This window comes from Medicago sativa, chromosome 8 (assembly GCF_051527215.1).
Source record: "Medicago sativa cultivar Bolivia chromosome 8, Bolivia_mono, whole genome shotgun sequence".
In the NCBI taxonomy this organism is placed as follows: Eukaryota; Viridiplantae; Streptophyta; class Magnoliopsida; order Fabales; family Fabaceae; genus Medicago; species Medicago sativa.
The window spans coordinates 68,931,977-68,950,360 of NC_140756.1; the positions used below are offsets into that span (position 1 = coordinate 68,931,977).

General features: G+C 33.2%; 1 protein-coding gene across 2 annotated transcripts in view; it reads right to left on the reverse strand.

The window, feature by feature from the left end:
* Positions 1-12,993: 12,993 nt before the first annotated feature.
* Positions 12,994-18,384, reverse strand: part of LOC146900927 (vacuolar protein sorting-associated protein, putative (DUF1162)) — a 31,588-nt gene continuing 26,197 nt past the window's right edge. For both annotated transcript variants that reach the window (XM_085732088.1, XM_085732087.1), the window contains exons 29-36: positions 18,224-18,330; positions 18,005-18,153; positions 17,120-17,202; positions 16,927-17,022; positions 16,676-16,798; positions 15,494-15,577; positions 14,103-14,246; positions 12,994-13,655 (exon numbers count right to left, since the gene is read on the reverse strand). In XM_085732088.1, the coding sequence (XP_085588214.1) occupies positions 13,314-13,655; positions 14,103-14,246; positions 15,494-15,577; positions 16,676-16,798; positions 16,927-17,022; positions 17,120-17,202; positions 18,005-18,153; positions 18,224-18,330 (1,128 nt within the window). In that variant the 3' untranslated portion in view covers positions 12,994-13,313. The remainder of the gene's footprint in view (positions 13,656-14,102; positions 14,247-15,493; positions 15,578-16,675; positions 16,799-16,926; positions 17,023-17,119; positions 17,203-18,004; positions 18,154-18,223; positions 18,331-18,384) is intronic.

Here is an 18,384-nt window from a genome sequence, read left to right on the forward strand (position 1 = left end):
ATTATTTTAAAAAATAGGGGAAATTGCATTGACCTCCCCTAAAGTCACTTTAAATGATACAAACATTCCCTCTAGTTTTAAAATAGATTCTAACCTCCCTTAAGTTCTCATCAAATAAATGGAAACTTCCCTTCACTCTTAACAGTGTTTATTTCTCCGTTAAAATAGAAAACACACAAAGGTTGAAGTCCACTCTATCTTCAAACATTTTAGTAAATATTTCCATTGTTGAAAAAGTCTCTCCGTTAGAAATAATATGCTATGAAGCTAATAATTTCGTTCCACATTTGAAAATTCCATATGTTGTTAGAAAAAGTGGTGCACTGTAATTTCGAGACCGAATATGCAACTCTGCATCTATGTATTGGTTATTCGTGTCTTATTATTCAGTTATGTCATTAAGATTCATTTCCCACGTCATTGCTTAATTTTCTTCATCAGCCAGATTATACATTTGTGGTGTTGGGATTAGATGCTGAAATGATGTGAAACTTGGACCTTTGGCTGCCTGGGTTAGGACTTCGAAAGAGTCCCCTAATTTGAGTTTTGCGGCGTTGATTTGTAGCTTTTTATGGATATATGAATATTAGATTGGAAGGTGAAATCATAATCAGAAGAGGGTTGTGAATGAATTTAACAAATAGTAGTAATAAGAAATTGGTAGTGACCCTGAATAGGCATGGCAATGGGGCGGGGTGGGGACGGGTTTTACATTCCCCGTCCCCATACCCGATTCTCATATACTTACCCGTTACCCTACTCATACCCAACGGGGATGAGAAATTGAACCCCATTCCGGTCTCCGACGGGTTCGGTACCCCCTCCTTATCCATGTCCCCGCATTGAAATTTTTTTTTTAATAAAAAATAGTAGTTTTTTTGCAACCCCGAGAGAAATATTGTAATGCATTATCCAACAATATGTTCACTTTAACATTTGTTAGACCGATTGATTTAGTTGCTCCTTTAAATACCAATGATAGTTTTTATAACACGACAATTATCAAACAAAATAACATGGCAAATCAACATAAAGTAGTTTTTTGCATTCGGGACGGGTTTTGGGTATGGGTTTGGGGTGGGTACCTATATACCCGTCTCATACCCGTGTTTTGAAATCGGGGAAAACCCAAACCCATACCCAAACCCAGTCAAAGCGAAGAAAACCCGTCAAATTAGGTTTGGTTCGGGTAGGTAACCACGGGTATGGATTTTGTTGCCATGCCTAACCCTGAACCTTTTTGTGAAAGAATTATTATTGGTGTATATTATGGAAGTGGAGCAATGCACCTGAGAAGGAGATGAAAAACAAAGTTTTAGGTCAGAGGAAATGTTAAGTGTTAACGCCGTCTAACATAGGAGGGAGGTTTTTGTATTTTGAAAACTAAAGGGGTGTTTGTGTTGTTTAAGCAAACTTGAGGGGAGGTGAGTGTATTTTTCCCTAAAAAATATTATCTATGTAATTTGTATTAAACCTTACCTATTTACTCAATCCGTCTCACAATAATTGTCTTTACAGTTTTTTCTTTTTCTCAAAATAATTGTCACTTTAGAATATCAATGCATCATTTATTATTTTTTCCATTAATATACCCTTATTTATTGAATTTCATCCAACTTAACTACTCCATTAACTACAATTAATAAGAGTGTTTTAGTAAATGATACTAATTTTACCATAAAAATCAACTCAATTAATCATTTCCTTAATAACCGTGCACAAACCTTAAACGACTATAATTTAGAGACGGATGGACTAATAATTTAAGTATACTTACAGACATACATTTTTGGCATAATCAAATTTATTATTGTATAGTAGAATTTAAATATGCTATCATAAAGGTCGTACTCTCAAAAATCTCACTTTTAGACTCAAAATATAACTTAATTTCTTTGGTCTATTACTCGTTAGTCTATTTAAAGATATGTTAGATTATTTGTTTGAAAACATAAAAAATAGATCTTTAAATAGAATACCGTGTGAGACCAAACCTTTCAAAAAAGTTAGCTCAAACTAAAAGTTATCCTATATATGTAACATGTTAGACTTGTAACCTAAATATTTTGAACATACTATATCGATTTTGTTGGGCAGTCCGGTGAAGTGTCAAGAGTAACAAGAAACCATTGCTCCAAGATCACAAGAGAGAGATGTCAAATCTTCATCCAAAATCTTAAGGCATTAGTCACGGGTTACTCTCTTATATATCCAATATTTTTTCGATTCATATTTGATGCGAGAATTAACCACTTACACTTGAACCCACAATATCTCCCTCAAGTGTAAATCTCTCACATTATATACTTGATCTACTCTCGCTACCCCACCAACCAAAGCTTTGATACTACTCGACAGGGAGTCCCGAAGAGCATTGTGTGTAACAAATGGCTGATTTTTAAGACCACAACATCCTTATAAAAAATCCAATCAATTTACCCCTCTACTCTATCACTACCCACCACCCTTGTGACAATCAAATCTTGCCACTAAATCGACGCTTTTTACAAACAAACCCTTTCACCAATACTAAAATTGCTTCAAACTAAATCATCATAAAAAAAGATAGGAAGTCATACCATAACATCTTTATTCCCCTTACATATCCACTTCCATTTATAAAAAAAAAATATATTAAACCATTCCATATCCTTAACTCTTAACCCCCTTTTGGGAAAAACCACTTTATCCTAAGTTACCCAAGAAATATTTTCATAGTTTATTCCTCCATGCCAAAATTGTAATTAGAATGGTAGCTCTGTAAACACTATGTATTTTTAAGAGTCTTACTAGTTCAAGTATACATTGTCTCAAGTAATAGTATAAAAATATCGAACCCACGTGGACTGAGGCGATGTAGCTTTCTGCAGCTTTTCAATTTGTAAACTTGTTTGTGTAAGAATAAAATAAATCATTCAATGTCACAACAAGAAAGATAAAGCTAAAAACAATAAAAGTTGGAAAAACAACAAATTCACTTAGAAGATCTCAAATTAAAAAGTGTGGTTAAAAACAATCAATCAATTATGACATGGGTTTGCAAAGATATAGAGAGATTCAACTTTATACAACTTCTTGGAGACCAAGTGACCTTAGCAGTTTTCAAACTCACCCATCATTGTAAATGTGGGGTGACTGCCCATTCTGGGGTACACTATTTGCACAACGCTTACCATGCACATATTTAGTTCAGGTCTCAATAGCTTTCTCGTGGAGAGGTTGGACCTTTTTTCTATGACAAGAAATCTAAATAGACCTCCAAACTCTACGCTCTAAATCTATAGTCAAATCAAACACTCTTTCAAGATCTTTATATTTTTCAAAACTAAAGCTGTAACTCATATTAAAAAAATAGTTACATTCTCATTTGCTTCCAGTCTTAGAGAATTTGGCAATAAATGTAAAAGTGATCAAGTTTTACTTTTAAAGATTAGCATGAAAATAGTTTGTTAAAAAGAAACTCGAACCTTGAACATTCAAAACTTATGCAAACATAATCATAACACAATCATGTCTCAAGCACTAAAGGGGTTTAGCTCATGACGAACTTAACCACAAAAATAGAAAATAGAAAAGAGATGAATGAAAACAAAATAGTTATATTGATAGAAGAGTTTGGAGTTAAAAAGTATTACAATTCTTCAAGGAGAGAAGTGAGCTCTTTGCATTACTCACATAATCCTAAACTCTAACCCTCTACGAACTAGCACTCATGCTCATCAATGGAAGGGATGAGATGGTAAGAGAACTATGTGGTTGCTAACCCTAGCGGAAACATGGTCGCTCAAACCAAACAACAATTTTCGAACCCTCAGCACAACAATGTGGTTGTCCTTTTATAGTACAAGTCCAACCATTGTAAGTTGTGCCCTCTGGTAATTTATCATGTGAGTTGTCCTTGCCTTATCACTTAAGAGTCAAATCATTCCTTATCTTTCTCATACTTGCAATCATGGGTGACAACTCATCAAACTTTATTTTCAAGCTTTTCCTGTATTGTAGTTCCAGACTCCTTTCTAGTGTTGCGTCTTCTCACAACTTCACAACAGATACTCAACGTGGTTTACAAAACCAGTCATAACAAACATGATTAGTTCAAAAAGACTAAATAACAATTAGAGAAATGATATTTGTACAACCATTTTGATACAACTTTCTCTCTCATACTCACATTATGTTTTCATTCTCTCTCTTTCTTTTTCTCTCTCTCTATTGTTTTTGACCAATGAGAAGAGAGAACAACAAAGTTGTCTCAAAGGTTGTACCAAAATAGTTGTTAAAATATCACTACTCTAACAATTAAGACTAAATAAATACCTAAAATCATAAATAGATACATATTATATGATTTAGGACATACATTCATTCAAGACATCATAAAATTAGGAGGATGCATACAAAATAATAACAAACATTTTCTTGGTTATCTCACAACACAATCACATCACGATATATGATGCCCCTTCCAACTAGATAAACATATGTTTTATAAATTCCACCACCCATGTCAAAGTCACACATCTCGTTGGGGTTGAACCAACCATAACACTCTAACTTTTAAAAGAAATATAATCGGGATACATAGAAAGAAAAAAGCTGGAGCATTATCCATATATTCCTCCCCAACATCCGCCATATAAATACCACTCTTCCTGAAATAGACCTTCAATCCAGACACTTGTTCAAAGCCTCTTAAGAAAGAGTCACATAAATTTTCATTCGACTGCTCGCATAACAATACCGTGTCGTCTGCAAATTGCAAAATTGATAACAAAATAATATAAATGCCGCAAACCCTAAGACACAATTAAGAATAAAAATTACGCCAAAGGGTCACCCTGTTTGATCCTTTTCTCAATCACGAACTTTTCAACTCACGGTATCACAAGCACTTACAAAATCAACATGCACTATGAAACACATTTTTACTCCTTTTTGTCAGATCCAACACTTTATTAATCACGATCACCATCAAATGTTTTCCTTTTAGGAAGAAAAACGATCTAACATGATGAAATGACCTTCATTTGTACTTTCTTCAACCTGTCAACTAAAAACTTAAAAATGATTTTATACAAACTACTCGCTCTGATCTCTAATATAAAAAAAATGTCAAACAAAATTAATGTATTTAGTTTAAAAAATTGAATCACATGCATCTTTTTTGTTTGACCAATTTTAGCTATATTCGAGACTGAAATAGTGTGAATCAACGAGGACAAATGCTACATATCGCCACGATACTCCATCAAACGCATGCAGATGAATTCTTCTCTTTACCCAAATGGTTTTGCTCATTCCCAAAGTAAATGTCCAAAATACCCCTACGTAAGTTAAGTTGCGCTAGTGTTAAATTTGCGTGACTTAAGTCACGCAGTGTGAGTTAACTTACGTTAGTGTTAAATTTGCGTGAGTTAACTCACGCTGCGTGACTTAAGTCACGTAGCTGAAAAATCACTTTGAATCCCAGCGTGAGTTAACTCACGCTGGTTTTCTTTCATGCAAAACTTCAATATCATGTGGTGGCCTCTGTCATGTTTTACTTCAATATTAGACAAAAGTTGCCGTCATTGTCAAAGTGCCATTATTGCTTCAATATAACCATACATGATACATCATTCAATGTATTCTTTCCCACACTCTAGTAACACAGGGCCTGACACAAGAATTTAGCTTCTTTGCATGCAGGCACGTGGACTAAAATGGGTACTCCACTGCCTCTGAAATGAGAAAGTGTTACAAACTTGACTTAGTATTCTAATGGCAACACGTTGCAACCCGAGAGCAGAGTCACCATACTTATCCCACTAAAGCCCTACAATTCATAAGCAATGAGTATGGAGAAACAATAACAATCAACCCAAATGAAACAGGAGCAGTTCCTAGGACCGACACTTAAATAACAAATTAGTTTTGTGTGACACGACTTTTCAATTGCAATTCTTTAGATAAGAAACAAGAGCAAGTCTTCTCAGATGATCATGGAGCCATTTTTTATCTTTTTTTTTTTTGGTAAATCATGAAGCCAAATTTAGATAAGAAATCCCGGACAACTGAAGCTTTCACTTTACTTGACCGAACCAAATTCCAAAGTTTCCTTAAAACTTTACTACGTACTAACATATTGAATTACAAAAGAAGAATCCACTTGAACTGGAGAAAGCTTGTTGTACACATTTTACCCTCAAAATATATGGTTTTCTTTATCTAAATATCAATGCTAAATATCTAAAAATGGGTGCAAAAATGTCCACGTGTCTGCCATGCAAAGAAAGTAAATTCCTGAGTCACAACTTGTGTGCTATCATGCAAAGAAGCTCAGCTTGTGAAATTTGAAAATAAGCGTGAGTTAACTCACGTTCAAATTATAACTGGCGTGAGTTAACTCACGCTATGCAAGTTAAGTTGCGTAAGGATATATATGTATTTTACTTTGGGAGTGAGCAAAACTGTGAGCAGAATTCCATGCAGATTACCTCTCTTGGAAATCAAGGCCCAAAAAAGAAGAAGTCGGTGCCTTTGGTAATTTCGCAGTAGCATAGAATTCGTTAACATACCTCACAATATCACTTACCAACTAATCTCAATTTGCCTTTGCCTTGATGAAATTAAAATTAAATCCATGCAGCTCTAAACTTCGATTCATATACGGATCAGGATACTTCAGTTGTAAAATAAAAATAAAAGTTGAGAAGATTATGTGGACCATTAAATTGCATTGAATTTCATTTATATAATTTTATAAGTTATAGAGCATAATTCATTTTAATGGTGAGATCATTTACACAACTCTTTTAAGTTTTCTATTTTATTTTTTGATAATATACATATATCCAAGCACATAATTTATGGACAATAGTCGATAAAAGTCAAATAGGAATTATCACGAAAAGGAACTGTACAGCGAAGAAATCCAAGCCAAGGCCAAATTATTTCAACTAAAAATATTGTGGGAACATGATGGTGATGTGTTTTTTGTTAACCTTTTGATGGCGATGGTGATGTTACTAAGCCAATAACATCAGTCCGTCTGTTAACTATAAACACCTAATATAAGCTATCTTTTAAATTTATTCAAAAAACAAAAAGCTATCTTTTAAATTACCAAATACATATTATTTGTTTAAAGAAAAATCTAACTAATACTATTTATTTGTCTTCAAATACGAAAAGTCAATATTGCATATTTTATGTCGTAAATTAAGTGTGCTACAATTTGACTTTCACACATGTCAATATGTGATTTTGATCATTTGTATATTTTAATACTATTATAAAAAATTTATAGAAAAAATTATAAAAATTTGATATTTCAAAAATATTTGTTGAGATAAATTGAACGTCTTATATATAATAATAATATTTGTTTTAATATATATTAGAAAATAAATATGGTCAAAATTGGGTATGTGAATAATGTAATCAAATTGTGACGCTACCAAAAAAAATGCGACGCTTATTTTAAGAAGGAAAAGGTTTTAAGAAGGAGGAAAAGGTAAATAATATTTTTTCTTTTTTTTTTGGTGGTGTCCGGGGTTTGAACCGGAGTTCTTGCATATTATGCATTGTCCTTACCAACTGAGCTGAGTTCACGGGGAAATTTTTTTTTTCTTAGTACAACAGAAGAGGTAGATTTCTACAAAAAGTAATTTAACAGTAGCATATATTACCAAATATACACATTTTTTTATTAAAATATATTACCAAATATACACATTTTTTTATTAAAAAAATAGACTCATAGTTATACTATAATTTTTTTAATATATATTTAAAATATACGATGAATGTTTATAAAAACGAACTAGTATGAGTAAATAATAAAAAATGTATGACAAAAACACAAGATGATGAATGGAGTTGGATATGTGGTGTGCGTGGACAGCAACTAACCACCATTTTGTTTTTTTTTTTTTTTTGAAGAACTAACCACCATTTTGTTGCCTCCCCATTAGGTCACAAACTACATATAAAATAAAGAAGACGCTGACAAATGTTTTTAAAACATTTTTAAACAATTAAAAGTAATAATTTTTACATAAAAAGTTGCGTGATTATAAATTAAATAAATTTAACCTTTTTTTTAAATAATTATTTTTTATTAATTTCTTAAACAATATTTTTAGGACTTTTTTTTTAAGGAAATATTTTTAGGACATTTGTTACCGAAGAAAAACAATACTCTAATTTGAGATAGGTTGGTGTAGAATTAATGTAGGGCATCCATCATCTTCATTGCCATAGTGTTGTGGGATGCAACTTGGAGAGAACAACAACAAAAATCCCTAACCAATCCAATATCTCTAAGCCAAATTCAATTTGATGTAGATATACTGATTTAATTTGGTTTGGATAAGAGCACAAAACAGTTTATGTTTGGTTAACCGAATTAACATAAATATTGTGTGTACGTTTAAGAGAAGTACCTCATCTCATCCATAAATAAAAAAATAAGAAGTACCTAATGTCATACTTAATTTAATAACATTTTTATTACATATAAAACTCACCCCTACATCTCCAACAATTGAATCTTGTAATATCATTTCAATGATCATGTATACTAAAAAAATATATTAAATATTAAACTAAAGTTATTTAGTGAAGTATCAAATAGTTTTAACATATAAATTTGTAAAATTTCTATTAAATTTCTGAAACGTGCTTTGTGAGATTGATTCCAGAGATGGCGTCAACACTATCCTAAATCGTGTTAATAACATGTTTCACTCCTATGCCTATTGTGGATTTGTTAGTCGATCTTGGCCAATCTCACTATCTCATGTCCTTTGTGAACCTAATAGATGTGTTAACTTTTTAGTTAAGGAGGATTCTCATGCAATGGATGATTGCTCCTCATGAATTCACTACATGTTGGGTTTGATACGTTTTTGTTTTACCTTTTCTTTCCTTGTTTTGGCAGCTTTCGACTTGTGTCCATCAAAACATAGATGAGAAATTAAAGTCTTTACAATTTGATTTCCAAAACATGAAGTTATATATTTTGAAATTAAATGCCACCCCAATTTTCATGTCACCTATGGTGGAGCAGTTTATTCATAGGCACATGCTAAATGCCACCCCAATTTTCATGTCATTTTCTTGTTTTATTTGTCCACACATTAAATCGTTTACTCAGTCTTCTGCCATACATCCAAACATCCACACAAATAATGTTTACGTGGAATTGTAGTATCTATCTTATCCACTTAATCTCTATATTATCATTGCATTGACATAGTTTCTATATATACTGTTCAAACATCAGAGACCTCGTCAACAGTGTGTTGTGATTAAGTTCGAGTGTGGAGAAGTAAAAATTTAAGATCATGAGTTTATGTAAGGTTGTTCCCTATGAACTTATGAAGTACCAAGTAAGTAAGTGAGCCGATTACGAAGAGGGCAGGTCGAATAAGTACAAGAACGGAGAAAGTCTTATGTGGTCACAAAATTTAGACATACTATATACACACAAAAAGAAAAAAGGTAAAATAAAAAAGAATAAATGATGTGGATTTTTAAAATAATTAAATGATGTATATTTTTTGTGCATAAATGTCCAAATAATTTTTATTTAGGACTGTGACTGATGTAAATTCGGTAACTTCAAATCTCACATCAATAAAATTTAGATGCATGGGACAAATATCAACGACAATCAATAACCAAAATAACCACAAGTAACAACAACAAATTTAGATATGATTGCAACCAAGTGTAAAATAAAACCACAATCGAACCAAAAAATAAACATGATAAAGAGAGTTGAGGAAAAAGAAAACACCAAATAGTTGTTTATCCATTTCTGTCCAACAATGACTGACTTTACGGGAGAGAGATTTCTCCGCTTCACTATCAATGAGTTTTTTACAGAGAGATTCAAAAGAGTTGCAATAAATTAGCTTTCAACAAACTCTTAAAGAACAAACCTGATTTCTACATATTTCTCAATTTCTTCCCATAAACAAAATTACACTCAATGATTTCATTCATCCAAGACGTTTCCAAATTGCTTCCCAACTCAACCCCTGAGAACTCATCCAAGATGTTTCCAAATTGCTTCCCAACTCAACCCCTGAGAACCAACTCTTAACCTTTGATTTTTCAAGGATCTTCTCTTTTGGTCTTCAAAGACTCACATACGTTGCTCACAAAGACCCTCATTTGATGTGTTTCCCAACCCCATGAACCTTTCCTCAAAAGACACAAACCCTTTCTCAAGAATCCCTTCTTTTTGTTCTCCAAAATTTACATTTGGATACTTAAAATCTCACCCAAAAACCCTAAACTCTTATCCTTTAAGTTCCCTCCTTTAGTTCGGTAATTATACAGTCCAATCCAACCCAACCTAAAGTATGACGGACAAAAATGTTTATTTGTAGTTTTCTTCGCAAAAAGAAATCAAAACCATGATATTTAACGGCGGTTGCTGTCACATATGCAATCATAGTTGTTGCAACCTTGCTATGCATACATTTATTTTTTATTAGGATTACATATTACAACTTATCACTTGTCTTATTCTTCCTTATAGAGAAAACAAATACTTGTATTACTTATTTTATTAGTCACGTATATCTCTTTTTTTCTCTCTAAAATCTTCTATATATATATATATATCTCATTATTAACCTTACTTTGAAATATCTTTATTCTTTAAAATAGTCATAAAATATATAATAAAAAGACAAAAAAGATAGAAAAATAAGTTGCGATGTGATGCATACAGATGTTGCATACGTTGAAGCTGTTGCATCTAGGGATGGAAATAGGCCAGACCAAGCCAGGCTTTGATAGGCCTGAGTCTGGCCTACGATTTTTTTTGCAAGCTTGACCTATGACCTTTCATAGGCCTATTTTTTAGATCTGGTCTGACCTATTTAAAAGTCTGGTTTGGCCTGGAAGCCTATTTACAGGCATACTTCATATTAAAGTCATTACATATTCAATTTTGTCTACTTCTAAATAGGTCAAACTGGCCTTAAAGCCTATTTCACCGTAAGACCTATCTATTGCTATAAGGCTTTAAAAGCCTATTTCACTATAAGGCCTCAAAGCCTATTTAAAAAGCCCATTATTTGAGTTTTTTTTTTCCTTCAAAAAAACTCAAATAATGGACTTTTTTCTTGATTTTTATTCTAATATAAATTATATTTTTTAGATTCAGATCAAAAAAAGATTGACTACGCAAAATTTAAGATAATTTTTCTTTTAAAAAATTAAGATAATTTTACTATATTTGATTTCTTAATATAAATATTTCCATATTATCATTTTTTTAAGATTTAACTCTAGTTTGAGTATAAATTTTTCGTGGGAGAGAACAAATTAAAAACTTGATCAAATTGAAGCACGTTGTATTCAAGTCAAGGACCATACATAATTAAACACTATTCACAGTTTGCATAAAAACAAAAGAGAAATGATATTTGTACATTCATTTTATGACAACTTTTGAACAATCTTCTTTCTCATATTTACATTGTGTTTTTATTCTCTCACTTACTTTTTCTCTTTAATGTTTTTGACCAATAAGAAAATAGAAAAAGAAGATTGTCTCAAAAGATGTCATAAAATGATCGTACAAATATCATTACTCATAACAAAAACAAGTATTTAAGGAGCCATACATCAAATCATGGTAGGTCATACTCATATCATAATGCATTATGCGTGCATGAGCATGATATCGAATTAAGGAGAAGAGAAAGTGTCATCATGTTGGAGCCACTTCTGTTCTTGTGCAGTGTTTGGGTTGTTTTTCAATGCTCCTAGAAGAGCTTCAAAAGCGTTTTTGGCTTTGTTATAGGACTTGCGTTGCTTGATACGTCGAAGAACAACATGTTTATCCAATGTTTGAGAAGGGGATTTCAAGTGGAGCTCGCTTGAGATGCCACCACCAACTGTTGTAGAGTCCTTAATGTTGTCCTTTATATCTATGTGTTGTTGATCAATACTCTCCTTCTGATCCCTCTCTGAAGTCAAAGATGATTCAGATCTAGAAATTGTAAAAGCCATTTCACTTGTTGATACTAAGAATTTGTTGTTATTGTTATAGACTATAGTAGCGTATATTATAGGTGCTAGAGCTAGGACAAACATGAAAAGGAGGATCACTCATCATGTTATATGGTGACACAGAGACGGTGCCATGCATGAATAAACATTTTTTATTGTATGTGTACTGCTAAGACAAACACATATATGGGAAGGGAAAAAAACACACGTGGCAAATGATGAGACCATGAAGCCAACAGAAATGGATTCTATGGGATCTGCTAAGATGTGTGGTGTCAAACTTGCACGAAGCCACATTTCACTTTTTTCTACGTGGCATGTTAACAATGCAGAATCTTATTTCATTTGCTATGCACCCATGCTTTTGAGTTTTGATTAGAGTTTCCCACGGAAGTTTTTTGTTTGCAGATGTGTCTTTAAATTATATCTTTTGGTAACATTTTTTTGAAACAATGAAGTAAACTGATAAAGTATAATTTATCGACATGTCAAACTTTTTTCATTATCATGCATATTAACCAATCTCATAAAGTTTTGTCGTTATAATTAGCAGGAACTGAGATTTACTTTACGTTTCATAAGTGACATTAACTTCCAGATTCCAAAACTCTCAGTTTTGCACTTCAAAAGTTAACATTTAGACCATTTATACATCGAGTCCAGCTTACCTCCATTTAAGTTTATTAACTTCTAAATTACATTAAACATCGTCATATTACCTTCGAAAGCAAACATTCAGAACACATTCACATCTCGAAAGGCATAAATAACCTAGAAGACAAATTTACGTAGATATAAACAATACAAAGTTAAATTTCGTAAGATAACATGACATCAGAAATTGCATCTTCCAAAAGTTAAATTTCAAATAGAGGTATTTAAAGAAGAAAACGAGAAGAATTTACTCAGAGGTGTACTGAATAAATTACTACAAATAGGAACCGCAAATTTGGGAACAGTGTCGATGGCCTACAGTTTAAGATCAAGTGATATATTTACCAATGCAACAGCTTGAACACAAGTACAAGATAATCCAAAATAAGGGAAGGGTTAAAATGTATTACCCTACCAGCAACTAGCAAGATCTCACTGATATATACAACAGACAAATAGGCTACTTCATTTGAACTTTACAAAATGTTAGCAAAAAATAAAATAAAAATTGAGCGTAACACTGCAAGTAAATCATTGATATTCTCAGCTTGTTTCAGCATGTCAAAGCACAAACGGGGACTCCATCCATCATATTTTACTGCTTTTTGCAAACATAGCTTGAACAGCTACAACTGTAGGATTTATTTTCCATCATGTTGGTCAATATAACTTAACATAAAACCACTAACCACTCTCCGCACTACAGGATTGGGAATACTACGGCATAAACGGCCATCAATATATGCCAACAAACCAGACATGACAAATCTGGCGATGCCCCATTTCTGAATGATGTTCACTTTCTGCACTTTTTGAATAATAGAGTTTGCAGGCTCATCTGCATGATCACCACCCTCTGATGACTTCTTTTCCAGTTTAATGCTCGAAACAAACTTGTTAGCCTGCCTTCGCAGTATGCGTATTGCAAAGCTAACAAAAAGATGCTCGCACAATGTCAATAAAGTTGGTCCTATTCTCCATTCCTGCAACAAAGAGTTCCTGAATCAATGTCTTCGTACATGACTGGGAAGATTACTTAAGGATAATGCCATTGCTGATTGCATACAGCAAGAAGCATACAAATTACCCTTTTCAGAAACAAATCAAATACAATTTGGATTAAACAACATTAACCGTAAAATCACGTGTAACATTTTGAAGCATCTCTAAACTAGATTAATGCATTCCAAGAATGCAAAGTATTAGTTTGGGAAGTTCTAGCATGATATCTTAAATATATAAAAAAGTAAAATGAGAACTCGATGCTTTAAATTGGAAATAGAGAACACAGGTCACCCATCATCATCCATAATCATGAAATGTCAGAAAAGTGATTAAAGATGATAAGTAGGAAAACATAGATACTAAAAAGAGAAGAAAAATATAGAATAGAGTTATAACAGAACCATGCTCAACAGAACAGAACTTACAGTTTCTCCACGAAGACGGCGTAAAGGGTTCGAAATAGTTGAGGGATCTCCTTTTAGTAATGCCTTACTGACAAGGAACTCCTTAACACGATCCATGATGTCATTGATAAGAGAATGATTTGGTGGTAGGTTCTTCAGGATAACCTAAACATCGCAAAACTCCATCACAACCATACAGTATTTGGATTACTTTTTTTTTTTTTTTCTTTCTTAAATAGGAAAAGAAATCCATTAAGAACGCAGAAAATTACCAAAGAAAAAGGATGTGTCCTCTACGAGAAACAAATAAAAGAAAAAACTACAAAGAATCTGCACCAAAACTCAAGAATAACAATGCAAAACAGGCATCCCAGTCTCAATGCAGATCAGAAACAGCACCCCCCCTTAATAATATGTTCTTCGTTAAAGATTCAGAGTAGAAGAAACATATAATGAGAGTGATGCTCCCCTTAGGCAAAATTCTTGCGCTGCTTATAAGCCCCAAAACACAGAAAAAAGTAATCAAAACTACCTTCTCTATCCTCACTACCCCGTACAAAATTCCTCCAGTTACATGGTCTCACCTCCCCACATTCCCTACCTCAGTATCTCGCTCTTGCTAACCTAGCTTTTTAGATTTTGTGGGGTACCTCTTTCAAACCAAAGGCCCATGAGCCAACCGTTGAGAGTCTATTTGGTTTCAAAAAACATTTATTTTCATTTACTGTTTTCACTTTTAGAGGGGTAACCTTGGCGCAACTGGTAAAGTTGTTGTCATGTGACTGAAAGGTCACAGGTTCAAGTCCTGGAAACAGTCTCCTGTGTAAAAACAGGGTAAGGCTGCGTACAATACACCAAATGGTGGGACCCCTTCCCGGACCCTGCGTATGCGGGAGCTTTAAGTGCACCGGGTTGCCCTTTTTTACTGTTTTCACTTTTTTAATTACAAAAATACCACTGTTTTCACTTGTGTCCAAAATATATCAAACTATTTTCTGTTCAAAATATTGAAAGCAGATAATAAAGTGGAAACAATATATTTTTGTAATTAAAATTGAAAATAATAATAATAATAATAATAATAGTAATAAAAACAAATCAGACAGATCGTTAGCCTTTTCCCTTCCCCCCAACAGACTAGTGCCTAGCATCCTTCATCCATAATTTAATATATATTGTTCAATGATTTTCCAATTTCTATGCTTTCCCATGTTAAAATCAAATAATTATATCATGCACATGTATACGAACATCATTCTCAAAACAAAGTTTTGTGCTTCAACTTTCATTCCAAATAATGTGCTAGTGTTCTCCCAAGGCATGAAAACGCAATTTTTCCACATAAATGTCAAGCTTAAAAAATCTCCTATGCATACTTCACCATCTATGTGTACCCATAGCTCAGCTCTTACCTGATTGTCAATAACTCTGACTCTAAGATATTCTTGTCTATAAACTGTATCCAGCATGGCTTGGATATATCCTTCAATGTATAGCTGCAGCAGGCCAAACATCTAATTAGTTATTGTGGTCCTCATCAAGAATTTAAAAAATCATACGAAAAAACTTAACAGATTTCTTTTGTTATACATATATATGTATAAAATACAAATGTGTGCTGCTACTGAAGTCATTAACTTAGTTAACATTGAAAGGATATTCTAGAATGTGCCTTACAACTTACTAGCAGTTGTTAAAAAAAAAAATACTTATTAGCAGTTGCTAATAGTTGAATATTCTAGGATACGAGTAAATCATCAACAAAATTACAACAGAAACCACCAGAGTAGACTGATTACACTGATTAACAGAAGCTAATTACAAAAGTTTGTTGAAAAATATATTAGGATATTTGCATTTATTGCATACGCATGTGGTATTGTATTTATATCAGAGGGCCCTATTTTGAGTTGAAATCGAGAGCCCTTGTCTCTAATCTATTTTCTAATTCCATTTCCTTTGACTTTGAGCCTTTCCCGCCTGCAACCAAACCACTTTGCCTCTTTCCGTCTTGCAACCACAAAACAGCAACAGCAGCGACCTACACTCTGCTGCCATCCACTGCAGTTCTCCTCCGCAAAGAGACCGAAAGTCCCACAGCCATGCTCCGCCATCAGCAGAGGTCTACGGCCATTGCGCTCCTCCGAGAGTACTCTTCCTCCTTACTCTCGAATCTCAATCTCTCTGCCTCATTTTATTCTATGTAGATCTATCTGTGCAGTAAACATGACATACCCAAGCTCTGTCGCTGCTTCTGCCAGCTCTAGTGCTGACCCCTCTGGAACCGCAGTGTGACTTCTAACTACACCCCTTCTTCAAATAGATTTTTAATTAATATCCAAATTTTATAAAGGTTAATTATATGTTGCAAGTGAACAAAACTTTCTAATTTCCTCATCTTTTGCTCTATTTGTATTGTCTAATACAAGCATACACTCCTTACATCCTGAAAACAAGTCTGGAATATTTTTTTTGAAAAAAAAAAAAACGATCAAGAGATACTCTTCAGTAAAAACACCAATGGAAAATTAGAGATTTTCAACATAATTTATTTCAATCTTAAATACAGTAGATGCAACAATACTATTCAATACCTCATCAACCCCTGGACTTCGATCAAGCAATATCTTTCTATCAGGACCACCTTCCATCAAAGCAGTTCCCAGAACTGATGGCTCCATAGCCAATTTTAGAATGCCTTGGTGAAATCCACTCATCTTGAAAGTCAAATTTGTCAAAATGCAAACATCAGACACATAACAACCAATGCAACAGAGAATAAGTCCCGGCTTAAGTGAACGTAACCAAATTTATAAAATCAAAACAAAAAGTGCTGATTCTGTACCAATCCGTCAAAACCATTTGCTTCTGCCCCTCTCAGAATAGAGTCTGATATCTCTGCTACAGCTGCAAAAGCTATATTGGAACCTGCTGATTTCAACTGGGAAGCCATCACAAATTGATTAATATCCTGATGCTCCATAATGAAATATTTAATTCAAAGGAAAGTTATAGACAACAAAGAACGAAGAACCTACAGTTTTCCCTAAATCACCAAAGTAGCGTTTTGTCCCTGAGAAACCTTCCCCTTTGATACATTTACTTATCAATTTGAAAGTACCTAACCAACAACAAAATAGACAAAAATAATGCATAAAATTAGAACAAAAAAATTATGAATTATTTCCTAACATTGTATCCTAAACAGTCAAAGTAGTAACTATCTGTCTGCTGCATATAATAGACAGAAATTAATCGAGAAATAAGTGAATATCCATCCTAGTCATCTATCTATTCAGTCCAGTCTACAGACACCCTGTTCAAGGAAATATCATTACAAAGAAAATGAAGAATTGAGAGAAAAAAATAGAATTTTGTTTCAAAAGTGAATAGAGTACAGATACTTATATGCTTAAATAGACATAATTACAGAATATACGCTATTTACAACATTCCTTCGCAAACTGGTGAATGAATATATATCATTCCAAGCTTGCAAGTATGTCAACTGAATCGTTCTGTTAGAAACCCCTTTGTTAAACATCAGTTAGTTGATGCTCAGTCAGAGTATTCAGTACAATCTTCATCTACAGTAGCTCACAAATTCCTTGCGTCATAGTTGACAAGGTTTCACAATTTTAGCCTAAATTTTTACTCATTCAACAAAAACATTACAAAGGTAGCTCACAAATTCCTTGCGTCATAGCTCCAAATTCCTTGCATCATAGTTGACAAGGTTTCACAATTTTAGCCTAAAATTTTACTCATTCAACAAAAACATTACAAAGTTTTTTTTTTTATTTCCTTCTCTGTTTTAGTTATCTCTCCCCAAAATTATGAATCCATTTCTGGGTTCCCAACCCAAGGTGTATTAGAAAATAAAAGTGGACGCAAACAGGAAACTAACAAAGCACATCATATACCTAAAGTTAATCCTGGAAGATTTGCCAACCCATGTGACGGATCAAAGAAGACATCAAGAGATGATGAAGCCAGGTCATCAAAAATAGAAACAAAATCCGGCGGAAGTAAGGGACTTCCTTTAGCAATATATATGGCTCTCATAGCATACCTGGACAAGCACTTCAAATTCAGCCATAACTCTGATACAAAATTCAAAAGAAAATATATTGTAGGCTTACCATGAATAGTGCTGTGCACATTTAATAAATAATTCACGCATTGTAATCAGAGCATGGGTTATCAGAACCCCATTCAGTTCTACAACCATATTTTTTATGGAAGGCACCTGCAAAGAGAAAGATGGGAATTTAACATGAAGAAATAAATAAGTACACATGTA